Below are 17,897 nucleotides of genomic sequence, written 5' to 3' on the forward strand. Positions count from 1 at the left end.
ATCACCTCAATGAGCAGAGATCAGGACTTAAACTTCATGCCTCACCCTACTCCCCGGGCAATTATCTTGTGGTATTCAGAGTCACTCAGGCTGGAAAAAAGTATTCATCACCACTATCATCATGATCACAATGATCTTTTACTTTTGGAAGACATTTGTTTACAAAGTGTTACATGCTTTATCTCTCTTAAAGTTTCCAACACTATAATAGCCAAAGAGTATTATCCCCAATATTCAGATGAGAAACTGAGGTTCTCAAAGGAACCCTAAGATAATAGAATAAACAAAAATAAATACAACCAGATTAAATACATGCCTACTGAAGATGAAGACTCAAAAGATAGTAGTGGTTCTGTATGAACATTCCTTAGAGACTTTCGAGTATTCTTTTCTACTCACACGGGATTATTTTTCTTAACTGGATCAGGGAGAAATGTGAATCCTCTGGGGAACAAAGAAACTAAGAATGATTCCTCTACTTGAATATGAGTCCAGCAAGATTAGAACATTCCTATTAGGAGATTCCCCAGGGCCAGGTGCACCTGGGCATTAGGGTGTGGTTCTAAGTGCCCATGATTGACTCTATAAGGACCTTCATCTAGAGAATTCGCTGGACATACCATAACTCTTTCAAGGGTAAGGAATGTTTGTGGATTGTGATTTGAGAAAGATCAGGAAAATTCTCACCCCACAACTCAAGAAAAAATTCCCAAGAACCAAGTGCCTGTAATTCTTCTATTAGAACTTTCCCCTTAGGCTCAACTCTGGGTTCTCTAGAATGTCCTCCAAAATGAGAATATTTGAAGGAGCAAGTCTCCAGTGGTACTCATGCTATGGTAAAAATAACCATGGAAGCATGATTTAGAGGTAGAAGGGCTCAAAAGAGGGATTAGCAAGATTGAAGACAGATATTCTGCTTCAGAATTTTGCCAAGACACCACAATTTGCAACAAGTTGGCCATGATGTTCTAAATTACCCACTGGTAGATTTCTATTTTCTCCTTTTCCATCATCCCCAGAATCATCCAAATCATCATCATCATCATCATCATCACCTTCATAGTCATTTGTTGAGCACTTATAGCTCAGACACTGCAAGGTTGTTTACTTGGGTTAAGTCATTTCATCATACAGCAATCTTTTGAAGTAGGAACTATTATCAGTCGCATTTTATAGATGATAAAAATGAAACCTAGTGAAATTAAATAATTTGCCCAAGGTTCCCAAGCTAGTAAAGAATAAAAATGGTATGCAAATCCCTAAAAACTATTTTTCTCTTTTTTTTTCTGTACTTGTTAGGCCAAACACCAACTGTCTGAAGAAAACCAGAAAAGCATTAAGTTATGAATCTGTTAGCATTCTGGGGAGTTGCTCTTTTATTAAAAGTGTATTTATTGATTCATATCCCAATTATACATAATTTTTGTCATTAATTGTGAGACTAGAAAGTTATAATTAAATCCACATTAGTATAGCTTTGAAACTGCATCCGACCTCCAATAGCAGATTGCTGCTCATAATTTAAATAAACCGTATGTTAGAATTTCCTGTCTTGTTTATACTTAGGGAAAAAAATTGTTTGACTCATGCACACAGATTTTTTTAAGAAAATAGTGGGGGGGGGGGGGGAAAGACCAGAAAATAAGATGAAATCATTTGCTATATAATCAGTCTTTTATATAATACATATTTAATATGAAAAAACACTTTATTTTAATGAGAACCTATTCTACCTTGGTGAATAGCCAACAGAAAATAAAACGATATAAACAACAATTGTTGTCAGTTGAGTTTTTGTCTAAATACAAACACTGCCTGCACTTCCAGAGGAGGGTTTAAATATACACATCTACCTGGGTGAGATAAACACTACAAAATAGAGGATAGTATCTGCCCTTTTAGGTTTCTTTGAGGAGCAGAGATAAAGATGTCAGCTGGCTGTCACCTTGAAGGAAGCAGAAGACTGTAGCACTTAAGAGAACACGGTCGGTCTGGAGGGAGAATGCCCAAGTCGTGGCTTTGCCATTTTCTCCAATTTTGTCCTTGATGAGTTAGTTAACACCCCTGAGCTTCAAGGTGAAACGTTGATGTTGGAGCCATACAGATTCAACAGGAGGATATATGGAAAGCCTCATCTGAAGCCAGCAAAACAAGCAGGTGCCACCATTTAAATCAAGTAGAGCAATACCTCATGTATAGACACACTGCACCTCTGGAGTAGCCGGCCTTCCTTGGAAAGGCGGAGAAGAAAGGCATCATGGAAAGGTGAAGTCCAGGGGTTGTAACAGAAATGGTCCAGCAAAATTAGGGGTGGGTGTCAAAAATTAGAATGAGAGGGGAATTGGGCAAGTTGACTCAGCAGTTAATTCTGTAGCAACAGAGTCTGAACCTACAGCTTTGTGTGGGAGGACCACACAAATATCATGTTGAAGAGTTGACATCCTTTTGATGCCCTGAAGTCTGCACAGTTCTGCTCCTGGACAATGTGATGTGTTGGATCCCCCACATGCCATTACACATAAAATCACAAGTGCAGACCCAGAGCCTTATAAATAGTATAGAAAATAAGAGAGTGCTAACAAAATCTTTTAAGGGAGGAGGGACCCCCAAAGATCGAAATCCTACTGGCAATGTACTCAAATACAAAATAAGAATGGCCAGTGGAATAAAAGGGGACATCAGCCGAAACCGGTTTGGCTCAATGGATAGAGCATTGGCCTGCGGACTGAAGGGTCCCAGGTTTGATTCCGGTCAAGGGCATGTACCGTGGTTGTGTGCACATCCCGGCAGGGGGTGTGCAGGAGACAGCTGGTCAATGTTTCTCTCTCATCGACGTTTCTAGCTCTTTATCCCTCTTCCTTCCTCTCTGTGGAAAATCAATAAAATATATTTTTTAAAAAGGGAGGACATCAGTAATTCAACAATAAAGATAAATGAAAAAAAGAATAACCAGTGGAATGCAGGATTATACCAACTTCTTTTTTCAGAGTAAGTCTGAGAAATGGGATAAATTCAATATATATAGTATATGGTGATTTGCAAATGATGGTTTAAGAGATTTGCTGGTCCTATTTTATCATCAGAGAATAAATGAAAAAGATCACAAGAGTCAGTACTATGTCCTGATTTTTGGTTTTGACCTAAAATATAGTGAAAAATCCCCTGACCTGGAAGCATGGAACAGAGTGTGGAATCTTAGAGGGAAGGAGGGGAGGGGGGGCGGTGGTGGTGGTGTAATCAACCAAGAACTTTGTATGCATATATGCATGGCCCATGGGCATGGACAGCGGGGCAGGGAGAGTGGAGGGGAGGGGGTCTGGAGGAAGTAAATGGGGGGGAAAGAGGGACACTTTCAACAATAAATAATTATTTAAAAAATAATCCTATCTAATAAAAGGGTAATATGCAAATTAACCATCACTCCATCACAAAGATAGATAGTGGTGCCCAGTTTTCTCAGCCCTGCTGGAGTCCCCCAGTCCCGGGAGGGCAGCAGCTGAGAGCGGGCAGCATGAGCAGCCTGGGGGAATGTTTACTTTGTCGCCATGGCAATGAGGCAAGCATTCCATCCCAGCCACGGATGGGCCTCTGGGCAGCAGGCGCAGGCACGGAGCAGGCAGGCCCCTCAGAGAGCTACTGGCACACGGATTCGTGCACAGGGATACTAGTAATAATAATAAGTCCCCTGACCTTATTTAAGTGGAGATTAAGGAGCTGGGAGTTTCACCTCAAAATTTTTTAAATTGGCTAAAGCCTCTCCTGAAGGCTTGGCTTTATGCTATGTAGATTTAAATCTACAGTAGCCAGGAGCCCTTCCTAAGCAAAACACACATAAATAAAGTACGTTTTTCCCTAAGGTTACAAATCCCAAACTGGAGGATGCCTTTAGAAGCAACACCACTTCATCTGGCCAATCCACAGGAAATCATTAAAAATAGGAATTATTTTAAAGAATTACACATGTGCACAACTGTGGACAAGTGATATGCCTATGATTCTTCCAGAATACCACTGCTTCCCTCCACCCTCTCCTCTTCTCTCCCCTCTACACTTCAAATTACCTCAGAAAAAAATCAATTCTAACAATTCAGTGTATACAGCTATACTTTATACTTATACAAATCACACACATACACACACACTCACACACACACAAATTATTTTCTTTTTACAAAAATAGTACTGCAATCTATACATTACTTTAAACAAAGTAATTAATTAATACATTTTTCCATATGTTGATTAAAATAATAAAAATCCCTTTTTTTCATCACTTTAAAATTTTATCACATACTAGGAATAAAACTCACCTTTTGTCACTTAACTTTCTCAAACACAATTACATATATTGACCTCCAAGTCAACACTTACTAATTTAACTCATTCTTTTTCATGGCAGTATATTTCACCTGTTTGAATCATACTTTTATGATTATCTTGTTAATGGACTTACTGTTTCCTTTACAAATGCTGTTGCAGTAAATACCCTTGAACATATATCTTTACATAAACTTTGATTTCTACAGCGTAAGTACTGAAAGTAGATTAAAGACTTTAAAGACAACCAGCTTTAAAGCAAAGCAGGAGAAACTGGGTACTTTCAGTGTTCTGTCATTAAAAATTTGCATTTGTTGTTGATCACTTACTGTTCACCAAGCACCATAAAAGGCTCTAGTGGGAAACACAGAAAAATGGAACAATTTCCTGCCATCCAAGAGCTCACACTCATTGCAACATCTCCTACCGAATGGGAATGGGATCTCAGAGTGGCTCTCAGGCCACTGCGTGTGCATGGAACATGTTTTCTTCCCCCTCCCAGACCCCGTCTACCCGCCCCCCCCCCCCCTCCAACCCCATCATTGCAGGAGACTTTCTCAGCAAATAACCTTCTATCTCTCTGCTCTTAGGTCTATACTTCAGCTCTTTTAAAATGTAGATCACCTAACTTATTCATTTTTAACTGTTTTTTGTTTGTTTGTTTGTTTTTGTCCACTATTTGATCTCTCTTCTTCAAATGAGAGGCTAATAACATTTAAAAGCCAAAGCCCTCGCTGCTTGGAGCCTTAGAGGCCAAAAGAAAGAGAGGAAGGACTGTAAATATTTTAAATGTAATAACCTTTCTTTTCTCTCTCTCTCTCTCTCTCTCTCTCTCTTTCTCTCTCTCTCTCTCTTTCATATCGGGGCAAACACAGCTATAATTCAGTATGATAAATTCTCATGAATGAATGAATGAATGCAATGGAAACCCAGAGAATGGGGTGAATCACTGTTTGGGGTGAGGAAAGGGAAGGAGTAAATATGAAAGAACTCTTCACTGAGGAGTAACATTTTAGCTGAAGTTAAAAGACAAAAATTTTTTCTAGGCATAGGGTGGGAGGGAATTATACAGAGTAGCAACAGAAATAGCAAGAGCTTGAAGGTAAAAGTGCTTTTGAGTTTTGGAGGGAGCTTGGGGCAGCCATCCTTCAAGTTTAATGGCCATGAGCAATACCCAGGGAACTTATTTAAAACGCAGATTCATGAGCAGGCACCCATCTTTCCGGTATTTTTATTGATGTCCAGAAATCTGCATTTTAAACAAATTCGCCCAGGCTTACCGGTCTTCGCAATATATCAGTATGGGCTGGGTGGTGAGGTGTGGCACGAACTAATGTTGCAACAGGATTGAAGAGAATGAAAAGGAATGTTTCAGGTAAGTGACAATGTGAGACAATAGGGGAGTGTATCAAAAAAATCATGTCAGCTCTTTGAATTTTGTCCTGAGAGACAATGGCTTGGCAATGGTGTTATTATTTTGGTCAAAAACACCGCTGTTTCACAGGGGACTTGATTGAGTGGGTGACTGAGTGAATGAATGAATTCTGAGAAAGCCTACTGAAAGTTTCCTGCATTGTGAGCACTGCTTGGCTGGTTGAACTTGCTTGTCCAGAACACAGTGGCAGGAGAGCCGTCCCAGAACCTTGCGTTCAAGCTGTGTTGACGTATGTCAACTTGATAAAGGCATGCATTGCTATGCACGCCTGCAAACCAAGCAGATGTGATTATCCTGCGGATCATCCATGTGAACGGGCTCCACAGCCGGGCAGCCAGAGCAGATCCCAGGCCCGGGAGCTAGGATCTGGGAGGACAACGCCTCTTACATAATTTCCCAGCTGGTCCGGGGCTGGGCCTGTGATTGATGCTACATGACGGGCTTTGAACTTTCTGTTCCGATGGGTGCCCTTGCCTTCCAGACCTCCTAGCAGAGGGAACGTGTGACCTGCGGATTTCACTCTGAATAACCGTCACCCGGGCCCACAACACGCTCCTTGCTCTGTGGCCCCCGGAGTGTCTCGGCCTCGCTCCTCTGCCATTAGGCAAGTTGCCCCTGGACTGTGGGGGTGCTTTTTAAAAGGGGAACAAGTGATAGAGCTTCCCACAGTCCAGGTGGTGAAGAAGGCTGCACAGGAGGCTGAGGGATCTCCCGGGGGAAGTCAGAAGAGCCCTCGAGGGTGACCAGAGCCGAGAAACTAACGAAAGGAAGGAGTCTCTGTGCTCAGTGTCTCTCCTGGCCTCGCAGCTCCTCTGCCCCCCTCCCCCCCGCCCCGAGCTGGCGGAGCAGGTGCCACCGCTTCCAGCACCCACGCCAGGCGGAGACCTGCCCCCGGACGGAGACCTGTCCCCCGGGCGGACACCTGTCCCTGGGCTGACCAGCCCGCGCGGCCCATCCGCCCAGCTGCCCCGCTCCCCCCCCCCCCCCCCCCGCGTCCCTCCTCAGGGTCCGCACCCCGCGGCGCCCAGGTGAGCAGCGGGCCCGGGCAGCGCCTCCCTCCGCCCGCTCGGTCCCTGTCCCAGAAGGAGGCGCCTTGGCTGAGCCCCGCGCGTTTGCAGCCCCATCTAAGCGCCCGCGAACATCCGTGCACACTCCCGCCTCTGAGCGCCCGTGGTCCCGTCCGCCCCCCGGATGGCACTGGGCATGGGGGGGAGGGAGGAGGAGGTTGGCGTGGGAGGGTGGCAGCCGGGCTTTGAGCAGAACCCAGCAGGGAGCACCCCACGGACCCCTCCTCCCCCTATGGCGGGCCGCTGTGCCCCTTCCCCGCGACGCCCGGCTACTCACCAGCTCCAGGGCCCGCAGGAAGGCGAGGGGCTCCTTCAGTGCCCGGAAGGTGCCCGCCGAGGCCAGCTGTGGACGAACGAGGAGAGAGAAGGAGAGAGAGGAGGGAGGGGGGGGGGAGAGCGTGAGGCCGGGGCCCGGGCGCGTCTCCGGAGCCGCGGGTCCCCTCGCGGGCTGCCCCGCGGTCCCTTCCTACCTGGCTCACCGGGTCCATGGCTCTGCTCGGTCTCCTCCGCTCGGTTCCCTTTGCAGGGAAGTTCGGGGCCGCCGCGGGCTGGTCCTCAGGGCCAAGAGCCCCCTCTCGGGAGGAGGCGAGGGGCGAGGCCGGGGCGGGCAGGGCCTGGGGAGCAGGTGCCCCGCACTGCTCTGCGCTGTGCGCTCCTCTCAGTCCGCGCCGGAGCCAGTAGAGCAGCCGGAGCCAGGAGGGGGGAGGGCGGGTTGGGGAGGTAGGGAGGGGGGCGGGCGGCCGCCACCCGGGAGGGCTGCCATTGGCCGGCTGCGAGCTCAGGGGGCGGGCGAGGAGGTGGTCGAGGCAGAACCGCCAACCGGTGCTGCCGGCTCCGCCCCGCGCACCCTCGGGCTCCGGGGAAACTTTGGGGTTTGGGGTAGAGGGAGGCCTGCTGGCACCTTCAGCAGGCATGCTCCCTGCCTGAAGAAGGGGTTCCCTGAGCAGAGACAGGCACTCCCACTTTGCATGCGGAGTTGTGTGAGTGCTGGTGGTTTCGGAACCCTTTCCAAAACACTGTTGACTTCGTGGGACATTCGCCCTGGGGCCGGGCAGAGCCAGGGGCTGGGATATGGCCGGGAACAGATGAGCGGGGCCTTCCCCCCAGGGAAGCAGAAGGTGAGGACACGGAGCATGGGGCTTCAGGGCAGAGGGAGACAGATTGATCTTGAATATGGCACAGTGTGCCAGGCGGGTAGTCCTCGTGGCCACTGGGTGAGGTCGGGAGCACATGATGCCCATTTTAAAAGCAGAATATTGCCGAAACCTATTTGGCTCAGTGGTAGAGCATTGGTCTGCGGATTGAAAGGTCCCAGGTTCTATTCCGGTCAAGGGCATGTACATTGGTTGCGGCCACATCCCCGGTAGGGGGTGTGCAAGAGGCAGCTGGTTGATGTTTCTCTCTCATTGACATTTCTAGCTCTCTATCCCTCTCTCCTCCTCTTTGTAAAAAAATCAATAAAATATATTAAAAAAAAAAAAAAAAAAAAAAGCAGAATGTAGACTTAGTGAGGCTGGGTTAGCCAAGGTACACAGCAGGTGCTAGGCTAAACCAGGACAGGAATTCCAGTTCCTTTAAAACCCTGTCTTACTGAGAACCTTGGCCTTAGATACAATCTCAACTAAAGCTCCTGCATTCATCATAAAGCGGACTGAGTCCTCCCTCCAACCACAGGTCCCTTTCCTTCCCTTAATCTGCAAATCTTGCTGAAAATAATAAACAAGAAAACACTTGAGGTCTTTCTGTGAGTGAGAAATTGTGGTGAGGGCGTGTAAACGTGACTTCATTAACTACTCACAACCGCCGCTAGGTTAGCAGCAGTACCGCTCCCATTGAGAGGCAAGGAAATCGAGGATCCTGGCAGGGGAGAAGGCTGTTCACGGTTGTACAGCTAGCACACAATGAAGCCAGAGTTGAACTCAAAAAAGTCAGGGAGGAAAAAAGGATCAGAACTCTTAGCCACCCACCATGTAGCTGATGACACCATCCCCTCCCTTCTCTCTTTGGATCCCACCTATGAAGTGGTCTCCGGGCAACACGAATAGCCATCTGTTTACTACAAAGGTTTGCCAAAAAGGTTTGGAGTGTATGTGTGTGTGTGTGTGTGTGTGTGTGTGTACACCAGAGGCAGGGGGCGGGAGGGAGATGTATCTACTATTTACCCTGTTTCCCCGAGAATAAGACAGTGTCTTATATTAATTTTTGCTCCCAAAGATGCGCTAGGTCTTATTTTCAGGGGATGTCTTATTTTTCCATGAAGAAGAATACGGTACACATTTATTGTTAAATGAAAATAAAGGAAATTTATTACCTGTATACGGTACAGTAGTACTGTAGTTGTCAACACAAACCAGACAAACTGTGAATCCTACAGTATCAAGAATTTACTCATTTATTCAATGACAACCATGTCATCATCTTTTGGAACATCATTATAACAATCCAATTCCTGAATTTCCTGGTGAATTTCTTGTGACTCCATTTCTTTCAGAATCAGTGGACCAAATCTCTCATGTTTAGCAATAGCACTGTCTTTACATGAGTACTTCTTGTCAAGGTAGCCTGCTCGCAGTGCATTTGCAATGCAACTGTCAGTGATTTTCTCCCATGAATTCTTCACCCAAGACACAACTTCTTGCAGTTTAGGTTTCACAAAGTTTCCACGCTGATTTCTCTCCATTCTATTTTCAATGTAGTCATTAATTTCCACACGCAAATTGTCTTTGAATGGCTTGTTTATTGCAATATCAAGAGTCTGGAGATAGGCCGTCATTCCTGTGGGAATCATTATCTTATCTATTTTTCTTTCGTGAAGAAATGTCTTCATGCCTTTAGCGGGGTGAGTGCTGGCTGCATCCCAGACTAGCAGACCTCTTTGGCTCCCTCGCATAACAAGCAGCAGCATTAATTCCTTAGAACTGCTTGCGTGGCCCAGGCTTTTTCAGTTTCAAGAATAAAAACACCCAAAACACGTTCAATCTTTTCCTGCTTGCCCTTAGAAATGATTAAAGGTGGGATTTTAGTGCCATCCAGATGAATTGCCAAAATACAGGAAACACGTGCACTTTTGTAAGCAGTGGAGGGAATGTACACTAAGGAGGCACCCCACTGTTCAATTGTTGTTTGAGATGATTGGCCCATAAACACTGCAGTTTCATCCATAGGAATCATGTTGGAAAGATTGTATTTAGAGAAGTCAGCATCATTAATAAAGGACTTGAATGCAAGTGCTCACTTAATAACTTGAGTATCTTCCAACCTAAACAATGTTGTAGATCTTCTTAAAGACAGTTCACTTTGCTGAAGGAAATTATCCAGCCAGTGTTGTGATGCTTTGAAGTCTTCTGGGGCTATGTCAAACTGTGGTGCCATTGCAAGGGCAAATTCTTGAATCTGAGCCCTATTCACAACCAAAGTCTCTGCTCTCCTGTCAACAACCCATTCACAGATCAGGTCTTCAGCTCGGAAAATAATGGTTGCCCACCTGATCCACACTTGCGATTTTTAGCATTTCCCTTGTCCACTTGTTCAATGAGGTTACCATACTCTGCTCGCCATTTTCAGACCAATAGGATATTCAACATGATCTCTTTGCAGAAAACAGTAAGATTTGGGCCCCAAGAGTCTTCCACGATTCCTTTCTTATACTCCACGGAGTAGCTTTTTCTTTTTTGCACTCATTTCTAGGGGTAAAAAAAAGGAATTGGGGTATCAAGATGGGGGGAGGGGGATCACTTAAAATGACACAGACGGGAGGGATCAGAGGGGGGAATCAAAATGGCACAGGAGAATCAGAGGGGGATTACCATTTTAGTAACCCCTTTTGGTCCTCCTGCATCATTTTGATTGCCCCCTCTGATCCTCCTGTGTCATTTTAAGTGATCCTCCTTCCCCCACCCATGTGCCACTGAACACCTTCACCAGACATCCCCCTACCCCTTTATTAGACATTTACCCCATGGGGCCTGCCTGGGGACTGTCACTGGATTTGCTGGGGCCTGGATCTGGGCTGGAGCACTGTCTGCCACTGATTGAGAACCTTCAGTCATCATGAGGGCGGCAGTGAGCATCAGGTAGTGTCACCAGAGACAGACCAGCACTCACCACCTTTGCTGTGTCCTGTCCACTCTAATCCTTCTGTTCTTCTACACGCATCTGAGAAAGTCTCCTGTCTCCCAACCAGTGCTCACCACTCACTCCGACCTCCACTCCGCCTCCACACAGGAGTGACATCAGGACTCCGCGTAACGTCACTGGTTGCTAGACACTCGTCGGGGCGGCCCTAGCGACCAGTTTACAGTAAATTAATTTTCATTCTGAGACAGAGCCTGGGGGGGGGGGGGGGGCCTTATTTTTGGAGGGATGCCTTATATTTCACTCAGAAGGAAACCTGTAAGTAGGTCTTATTTTCGGAAGATGTTTTATTTTCGGGGAAACACAGTACATATTAAATATATTTTATTGATTTTTTTACAGCGAGGAAGAGAGAGGGATGGAGAATTAGAAACATCAATGAGAGTCACTGATCAGCTGCCTCTTGCACACCCCCTACTGGGAATGTGCCTGCAACCAAGGTACACGCCCTTGACTGGAATCAAATCTGGGACCTTTCAGTCTGCAGGCAGATGCTCTATCCACTGAGCCAAACCAGTCTCGGCCTTTTTTTTTTTTTTTTTTTTTTTAATATATTTTATTGATTTTTTTACATCGAGGAAGAGAGAGGGATAGAGAGTTAGAAACATCGATGAGAGTCATTGATCAGCTGCCTTTTGTGCAACCAAGGTACATGCCCTTGACCGGGATCAAACCTGGGGCCTTTCAGTCTGCAGGCTGACGCTCTATCCACTGAGCAAAACCAGTTTCAGCTGTTTCCGCTCCTTCTCATACTAATTAGCTGCTTCAATAGGAGAGCTCATAGCCACACACTCACCTGTTAACACTTCCCCTATCCACTCGCCCTTCCTCTCTAAAACCAATTTAAATATATATATATATATATATATATATATATATATATATATAGGTTCCAACTCCAGCTCAGCACTCACCACACACAAACATGCATGCTCTCAACACATGAACCACACCAAAGGCTTCATCCTGACCAGGCTGCAAAGGATACTAACCACCTAAAACTCTACTAAATCACAACCTGTACATTCACACGCGACCTGTGCAGCCTTCGCTTTAAAAATAACACTTTAAGAAATTGGGGTGACCCTGATCAGTGAGGCTCAATGGTTGCACGTTGACCTATGAATCAGGAGGTTACGGTGCCATTCCAGGTCAGGGCACATGCCCGTGTTGCAGGCTCCATCCCTAGTAGAGGGTGTGCAGGAAGGAGCTGATCGATGTTTCTCTCTCATTGATGTTTCTAACTATCCCTCTCCCTTTCTCTATGTAAAAAAATCAATAAAAATATTTAAATAAAAATAAAACAGCCAAGTTCACCTAGTAGTAGAAATAAGCAGTAGAAAGAGCAGTGAGTCTAGAGAACATCAAGTACATTCAAAGTGCCATCATACACCCACGCTCTCTGCTCTGTGGGTCCTGGCGGGTGTGATGCGTGTGCTCCCGGAAGCCCTAGGGCGAAGGTGAACTTAGATGAGGGTCTAGAGCACAAAGGAGTCAGCTTCCGCTCCCAGAGCCTGGGCCGGGCCTGCTCTGTGTCTGTGCCTCTCACTTCAGGAAGGAAATGTCAGAAGGCAGTTTTACCTGGAGAGGAAGCACTCTGGCAATCAGATGATCAAAGTATCGATCAATTGCTTGGACAAAGCCCTGGTCGGCTGTCCTCAGTCTCAGCTCTGGGTCCTGCAGTAACCAGCTGGGGGCGAGAGAAGACAAGCTCAGCGCTTGAGTTGGGAAGACATGAGGCGGGAGGTCAGCCAGTTCTCCTTCCAGAGCTCCCTCCAGCCCAGCTTTATGTCTTCTGATCTCCTGCAGCCCTCACGGGACCTGGAAGATGCTCTCTGGACCATCCTACCGGGCTGTCCGACTGACAAGTGTCTGGTGACAGTTCCCAGCTTAGGAGGTGCAGCAGCTCCATCAAGGCCCTCGGCGGGGAGGGGGGGGGGCGGGGCCTCCAGCTGAGCAGAGCAGGGCATTGCTCCTTTGCTAAAATATCCCTTCCTTCACGGTCAGGCTTCTGCGGCTCCTGAGCTGGGTGGGAGAACAAGCTCATCCTCGAGGAAACAGAGCCTTGACTGAGCGACAGGAGGAGGGCGCCCCCTGGAGCTGAGCAGGGGACTGCACACACCTGGCCGCTGTGGTGTGAACCCTGCACCCAGCTGTCTGCACAGAGGAGAGAAGGCAAAGGGAAGGGAGGGGGAACTGAGGAGAGCTGAGGTCCCTCAGCTCAGTAGAGAGCATGGTCTTCCACTAACAAAATAAGAGAAAAGCCAGGGGAAGGGGGGTCCCACAGAGCAAGTCCAGAGGTTGTCAGAACCCCTTCCACCTCAGGACAGAGACCAGAGACGGGACAGGAAGGAAGAGCTGCGACCACCCCGATGCTGCCTCTCCCCGCCCAGGTGCCCACGGCACCAGGACCCGCATCTGTGACCAGGACAAGGATGACAGTGGTGCCTCGTAACTCACCGGGCCTTTCCCGAGAACACAGGCTCCGAGCTGTCAGATACCCACTCTGCTTTTAGTGAAACAAACCATCACAGCCCTCCCCTCAAAGCACGCTCACCTGGGCAGGCCGCTGAGGTCGATCTCGCTGCAGATGTAGGGGCCTGGACATAGGATCACCCACATCCCAACCTCCGCGGCCAGCCGGACAAAGGCCCTGGCAAGGTCAATGGCGGCCACTCTGAGGACATCCGAGCTGGGGGTGGGGACGAGCCAGCACACACCACAGGCGGTGGAGCTGCCCGGAGCCTCTGGTGGCCTGCCCTCCTCCCAACCAGAGACAGGGAGAATGAGGGAAGGCCGAGCCCCCACCCTGCAGAGCAGGTCACCCTGCACCTGTGGTCACAGGCCTGAGGCCTGCAGCTGTTCTCACCAGCTCCCAGCCCAGGACCCTCTGCACAGCCCACCGGGTCATGAGGAGGGGGCTCTCAGACAGGAGGTGGGGTCCTCGCCATGAACCTGACCCGACCACCTTGCTGCTTCCAGGGGCAGCCCGCTCCCAGCACAAGTGGCGGGACCCCGCTGCAGAGCAGGAAGGGCTGACAGGGGAGCAGGCTCCTCTGGGCTGCAGTGAGGAGGGCTGGGCCCAGGGGAGGCCTGGGCACTGGGAGTCGCAGGCTCCCAGCCGGAGAGCACCTGGTCCCGGTGCAGAGCTGGCAGGGGGCCTGAGAACAGGCTCTCCAAGCAGAGCTGAGATGCCACCATGGCCCCTAAACAACCCCCCCAGCCCCTTCCTGCCCCAGGCCCCGGCCCAGGAGCAGCAGCAGCACGTACTCCAAATCCAGGTTCCTGGAGAAGTCAATGTGCCTCTCTGGGGCTCGTGGAGGTTCCAGGGGACATAGCTGTGGCAGGAGAGAGGGAAGTACAATAAGCATCTTCTTTTTCTTTCCTAACCAGTCCTAGGTCAGTCCCAAACCAATTTGAAAACCTAGGGAACCATGTTGGAGCAAGCTGAAGTGTCCCATGGCTGCTACACCTGTATTGCATGAACAGTGATTACTTTCAATGGTTTCTTTCTCTGCCACCCGGTTGTGATCTAAGCTATCAATGATCCTGATTCTAGATTCCTCGGATGGATGCACTAATTATCCCACTCACCACCCATTCTTGGTAATGCCCATTAAAAATGTAAAGAGAAGGGGAAAACACGGTGTCTAGATATGCCCAATGAGTTATTGCTAGGAATTAATCGAAACAAGAATAGGGGAGAAGTTTCAAAACGATGATGGACATAGACAAAGGAAAGTGACATCATCCAGGTGCACACACACGAGAATTGTGAGTCTGAGAGGTAGGTGGCCCTTTATCATAAAGGCTCACGCTGGACAGGGCTCATCGGAAGGTGCAGTGAGGACCCAGAGGGCAGGCAGGACTCACGTGGTGACAGTGTTGAGGCCGCAGACCTGCAGCTTCAGGAGGTGGTCCCGCCAGTACCTGCGCGGCACCCGGAAGTAGTGGATGGAGCTTCCTAAGATCAGGAACTTGTGCCCCGCCAGAGTGAAGTGCGGGCTGCTCTCAGGGGTGCTTTGCGTCTGAAGTCCCACCACGCGGTCCTTCAGCTCCAGAGGGGTCAGATGTGACCAGTTAAACCTGCTGAGAGAGAGAGATGAGAAAGAGAGATGAAGAGAGACTCAGAGAAAGATGAAGAGAGAGACAGAGAGAGTTGGAGAGAGGAGATGAAGAGAGACAGAGAGATGAAGAGAGAGATATGAAGAGAGAGAGAAGATGAAGAGAGAGAGAAGGAGAGACAGAGAGATATGAGGAGAAAGAGAGAGGAGATGAAGAGAGAGACAGAGAGAGAGAGAGATGAAGAGAGAGATATGAAGAGAGAGACAAAGAGATGAAGAGAGAGAGGAGATGGAGAAAGGGGAGACAGCCAAAGCCCAGCGGGAGACGTTCTGGCTAGCAGGACACACCAGCTCTGTCCACGCTTCTGATACTCTTCTCCAGAAAAGGAGATCCCTGACCTCGCTCCATCCTATTCCTCTCCCCTCAGGCAGACCTGCTCTCCTGCGGCTGTGGCCCAGCTTCCTCGACAGGAAGGTTCTTTTTCTCTTTATATGTTGCCCGAGGAGCAAAGCCTGCTGAGATCAACGGCAGAAAAAAGATGCTCAGGATTCTTTTCCATGAGAGACGCGGGCTGGAAATAGGAGAAACAACCCTAAGGGGATGGCACTGGCCTCATCGGAATTGACAGCCCGGAACCCGTACCTCCAGGCAGGCGAGGGGCCCTCCAGGCAGGCGAGGGGCCCGGGCACCAGGAAGCTGGGCACATGCAGGGCTCCCAGCTAGCCCAGCCCCCTCCCCTCGTCCCCTCCTTCTGTCCCTCTGCAGCCCCTTCCAGTTGGGGAGAGACCTGCAGTCCTAGGAGCCTCTCAGGAGCCAGATGGGCAGGGCCCTGGGGAGGCGGGGAGGCGGAGTGGGCTCAGGGCTCAGTGACCAGTGGAGACCCCTCAGGCTCCAGGCTCAGGAAGGACAGGGTGTCCTGCCCTGGGGCAGGGGACAGACGCTCTGAGGCGTGGGCATCACTAAGGTGCTGGAGGGGAAGAGCTTGCAATGGGGGGCTGATGCATCTCAGGCAGATCTGAGGGTCCAGGAGGGCGGTGGACCAAAGGGGCCCTGACCCCCAGGCAGGGGCGATGAGTCACCTGAAGCGCCGCGGGGAACTCATAGCTGGAGGCCAGGGCGCCGAGGTCCCACGCTGCTCCCACCAATTCTCTGCAGGGGGACCGGGTTCAGGTGCCCAGGGAGCTGCGAGCCACCACAGCCTGACAGGAGTCCGGGGGCAGGGAGTTCTGGGGGGTCCGGGCGCTGCTTGGCAGAGAGGAACAAGCAACAGGTGTGGGCTCTGTGCCCACGGGGCGTGGGACTGCCTACTCAAGGGAAGTGAGGCAGGAGGGTCCCTCCTTAAACTGGGTGTCACCAACCAGCCTACCGAGACAGAAAGGCAGACCTGAGTAGGAGGGAAGGTGGACAGCTTGGGCCACACCATGTTACAGAGAGAGGGGAGTTGTGATCTGCCCTCTTAGCAACTTGATAGCAAAGGGCCTGATTTTGCCTTGATATCAATAAAAAGGTGAGCCCTGACCGGTGTGGCTCATTGGATAGAGCATCGGCCTTCGGACTAAAGGGTCCCAGGTTCAATTCCGATCAAGGTCATGTACCTGGGTTGCGGTCACATCCCCAGTAGGGAGTGTGTAGGAGGCGGCTGATCAATGATTCTCTTTCATTGATGTTTCTAACTCTCTATCCCTCTCCCTTCCTCTCTGTAAAAAATCAATAAAATACATTTTAATAAATAAATAAAATAAAATGGTGAGATGGTATGCGTGCCACCAAGTGCATAGGTCAGCATCATTTTCTTCGTTTGGATGAAATGTCCTTTTGCCTTTTGTTATTGGAAGTAGCAAGCCTCAAGGCAACTGATGATTTAAACTAAAGCAGTTACACGAAAAATGTGGGTAGGAGGTGCTCATAAAAACAAAGAAAAAGTACAGATAAGCAAATATCAGTTGCTCTGTTAGGATAATGTAAAAAAAAAAAAAAGAAAAGAAAAAAAAAAAAAAAAAAAAAAAGAAAAGAAAAAGAAAAAAAAAAGTAGTCCCAAAGTGAGGATGGAGGGGGAATTCACTGAATGCCAGTTGGGACCTTTACTTACAACAATCTCTCAGAAGGGGGCCTGTGGCCTCGGAGGCAGAAGTCTGGCTCTGACTCCGGGAATTGTATCACATGCGCTTGATGGACAGGGAACTCCGTTCTTCAGCCCCAAAGAGAAAGATCTGCCTGCATAGATAGAGCCTGGGAACAGTCAAGGACAGTCGGTCCCTCCTGCTGAATCCTGGACAGAACAAACTCTCTGACCTCAGTTCTGTGGGTGGAAAATAAAGTCACTTGCAAACTGGAACAGCAACCTTCAAGGTGAAAAACATACTACAGCAGAGTGGGCACTGAAGTCAGAAAGGATCGTTTCTGCTGGTCCAGAAACTAGCATTTTGCTGAGTTTTAAATTGGCTTTGGAGAGAGAGTGTGATCATGTAATCGGATCAAGTCAGTTGTTCAAAAACAGGAGGACTCTGTCTGCGTCCCAGCACGCCCCAATCCTTGCGACCCATGGTGTGGAAATGTTAAGTGAAGCCACCGAAGGTGTCAGTCCTGTGCGACCCTGCTGAGTGGAGGAGGCTCGCAGTATGTCTAGCCATAAGAGGGGTGGTATGGCAGAGAAAGATAGATGCACCAACATTCTTCAGTCACCACGTTAAATTCTATTCAGTTAAATTAGCTTTCCTTGGCCGGGTATGTCAGTTCAGGAGCAAGTTCAACTACAGTGCTTGCATTGGTTTAGAACAGTGGTCGGCAAACTCATTAGTCGACAGAGCCAAATATCAACAGTACAATGACTGAAATTTCTTTGGAGAGCCAAATTTTTAAAACTTAAACTTCTTCTAACG

At 48.6% G+C, this 17,897-nt stretch overlaps 1 protein-coding gene across 1 annotated transcript in view; it reads right to left on the reverse strand.

Annotated features, from left to right (window-relative positions):
• Positions 1-7,513, reverse strand: part of SYNPR (synaptoporin) — a 271,672-nt gene extending 264,159 nt beyond the window's left edge. The window contains exons 1-2 of the mRNA XM_084902714.1: positions 7,290-7,513; positions 7,097-7,162 (exon numbers count right to left, since the gene is read on the reverse strand). Coding sequence (XP_084758840.1) covers positions 7,097-7,162; positions 7,290-7,307 — 84 coding nt within the window. The 5' untranslated portion in view covers positions 7,308-7,513. The remainder of the gene's footprint in view (positions 1-7,096; positions 7,163-7,289) is intronic.
• Positions 7,514-17,897: the final 10,384 nt, after the last annotated feature.

This window comes from Pipistrellus hanaki (assembly GCF_964339955.1).
Source record: "Pipistrellus hanaki genome assembly, chromosome: 13".
Taxonomy (NCBI): Eukaryota; Metazoa; Chordata; class Mammalia; order Chiroptera; family Vespertilionidae; genus Pipistrellus; species Pipistrellus hanaki.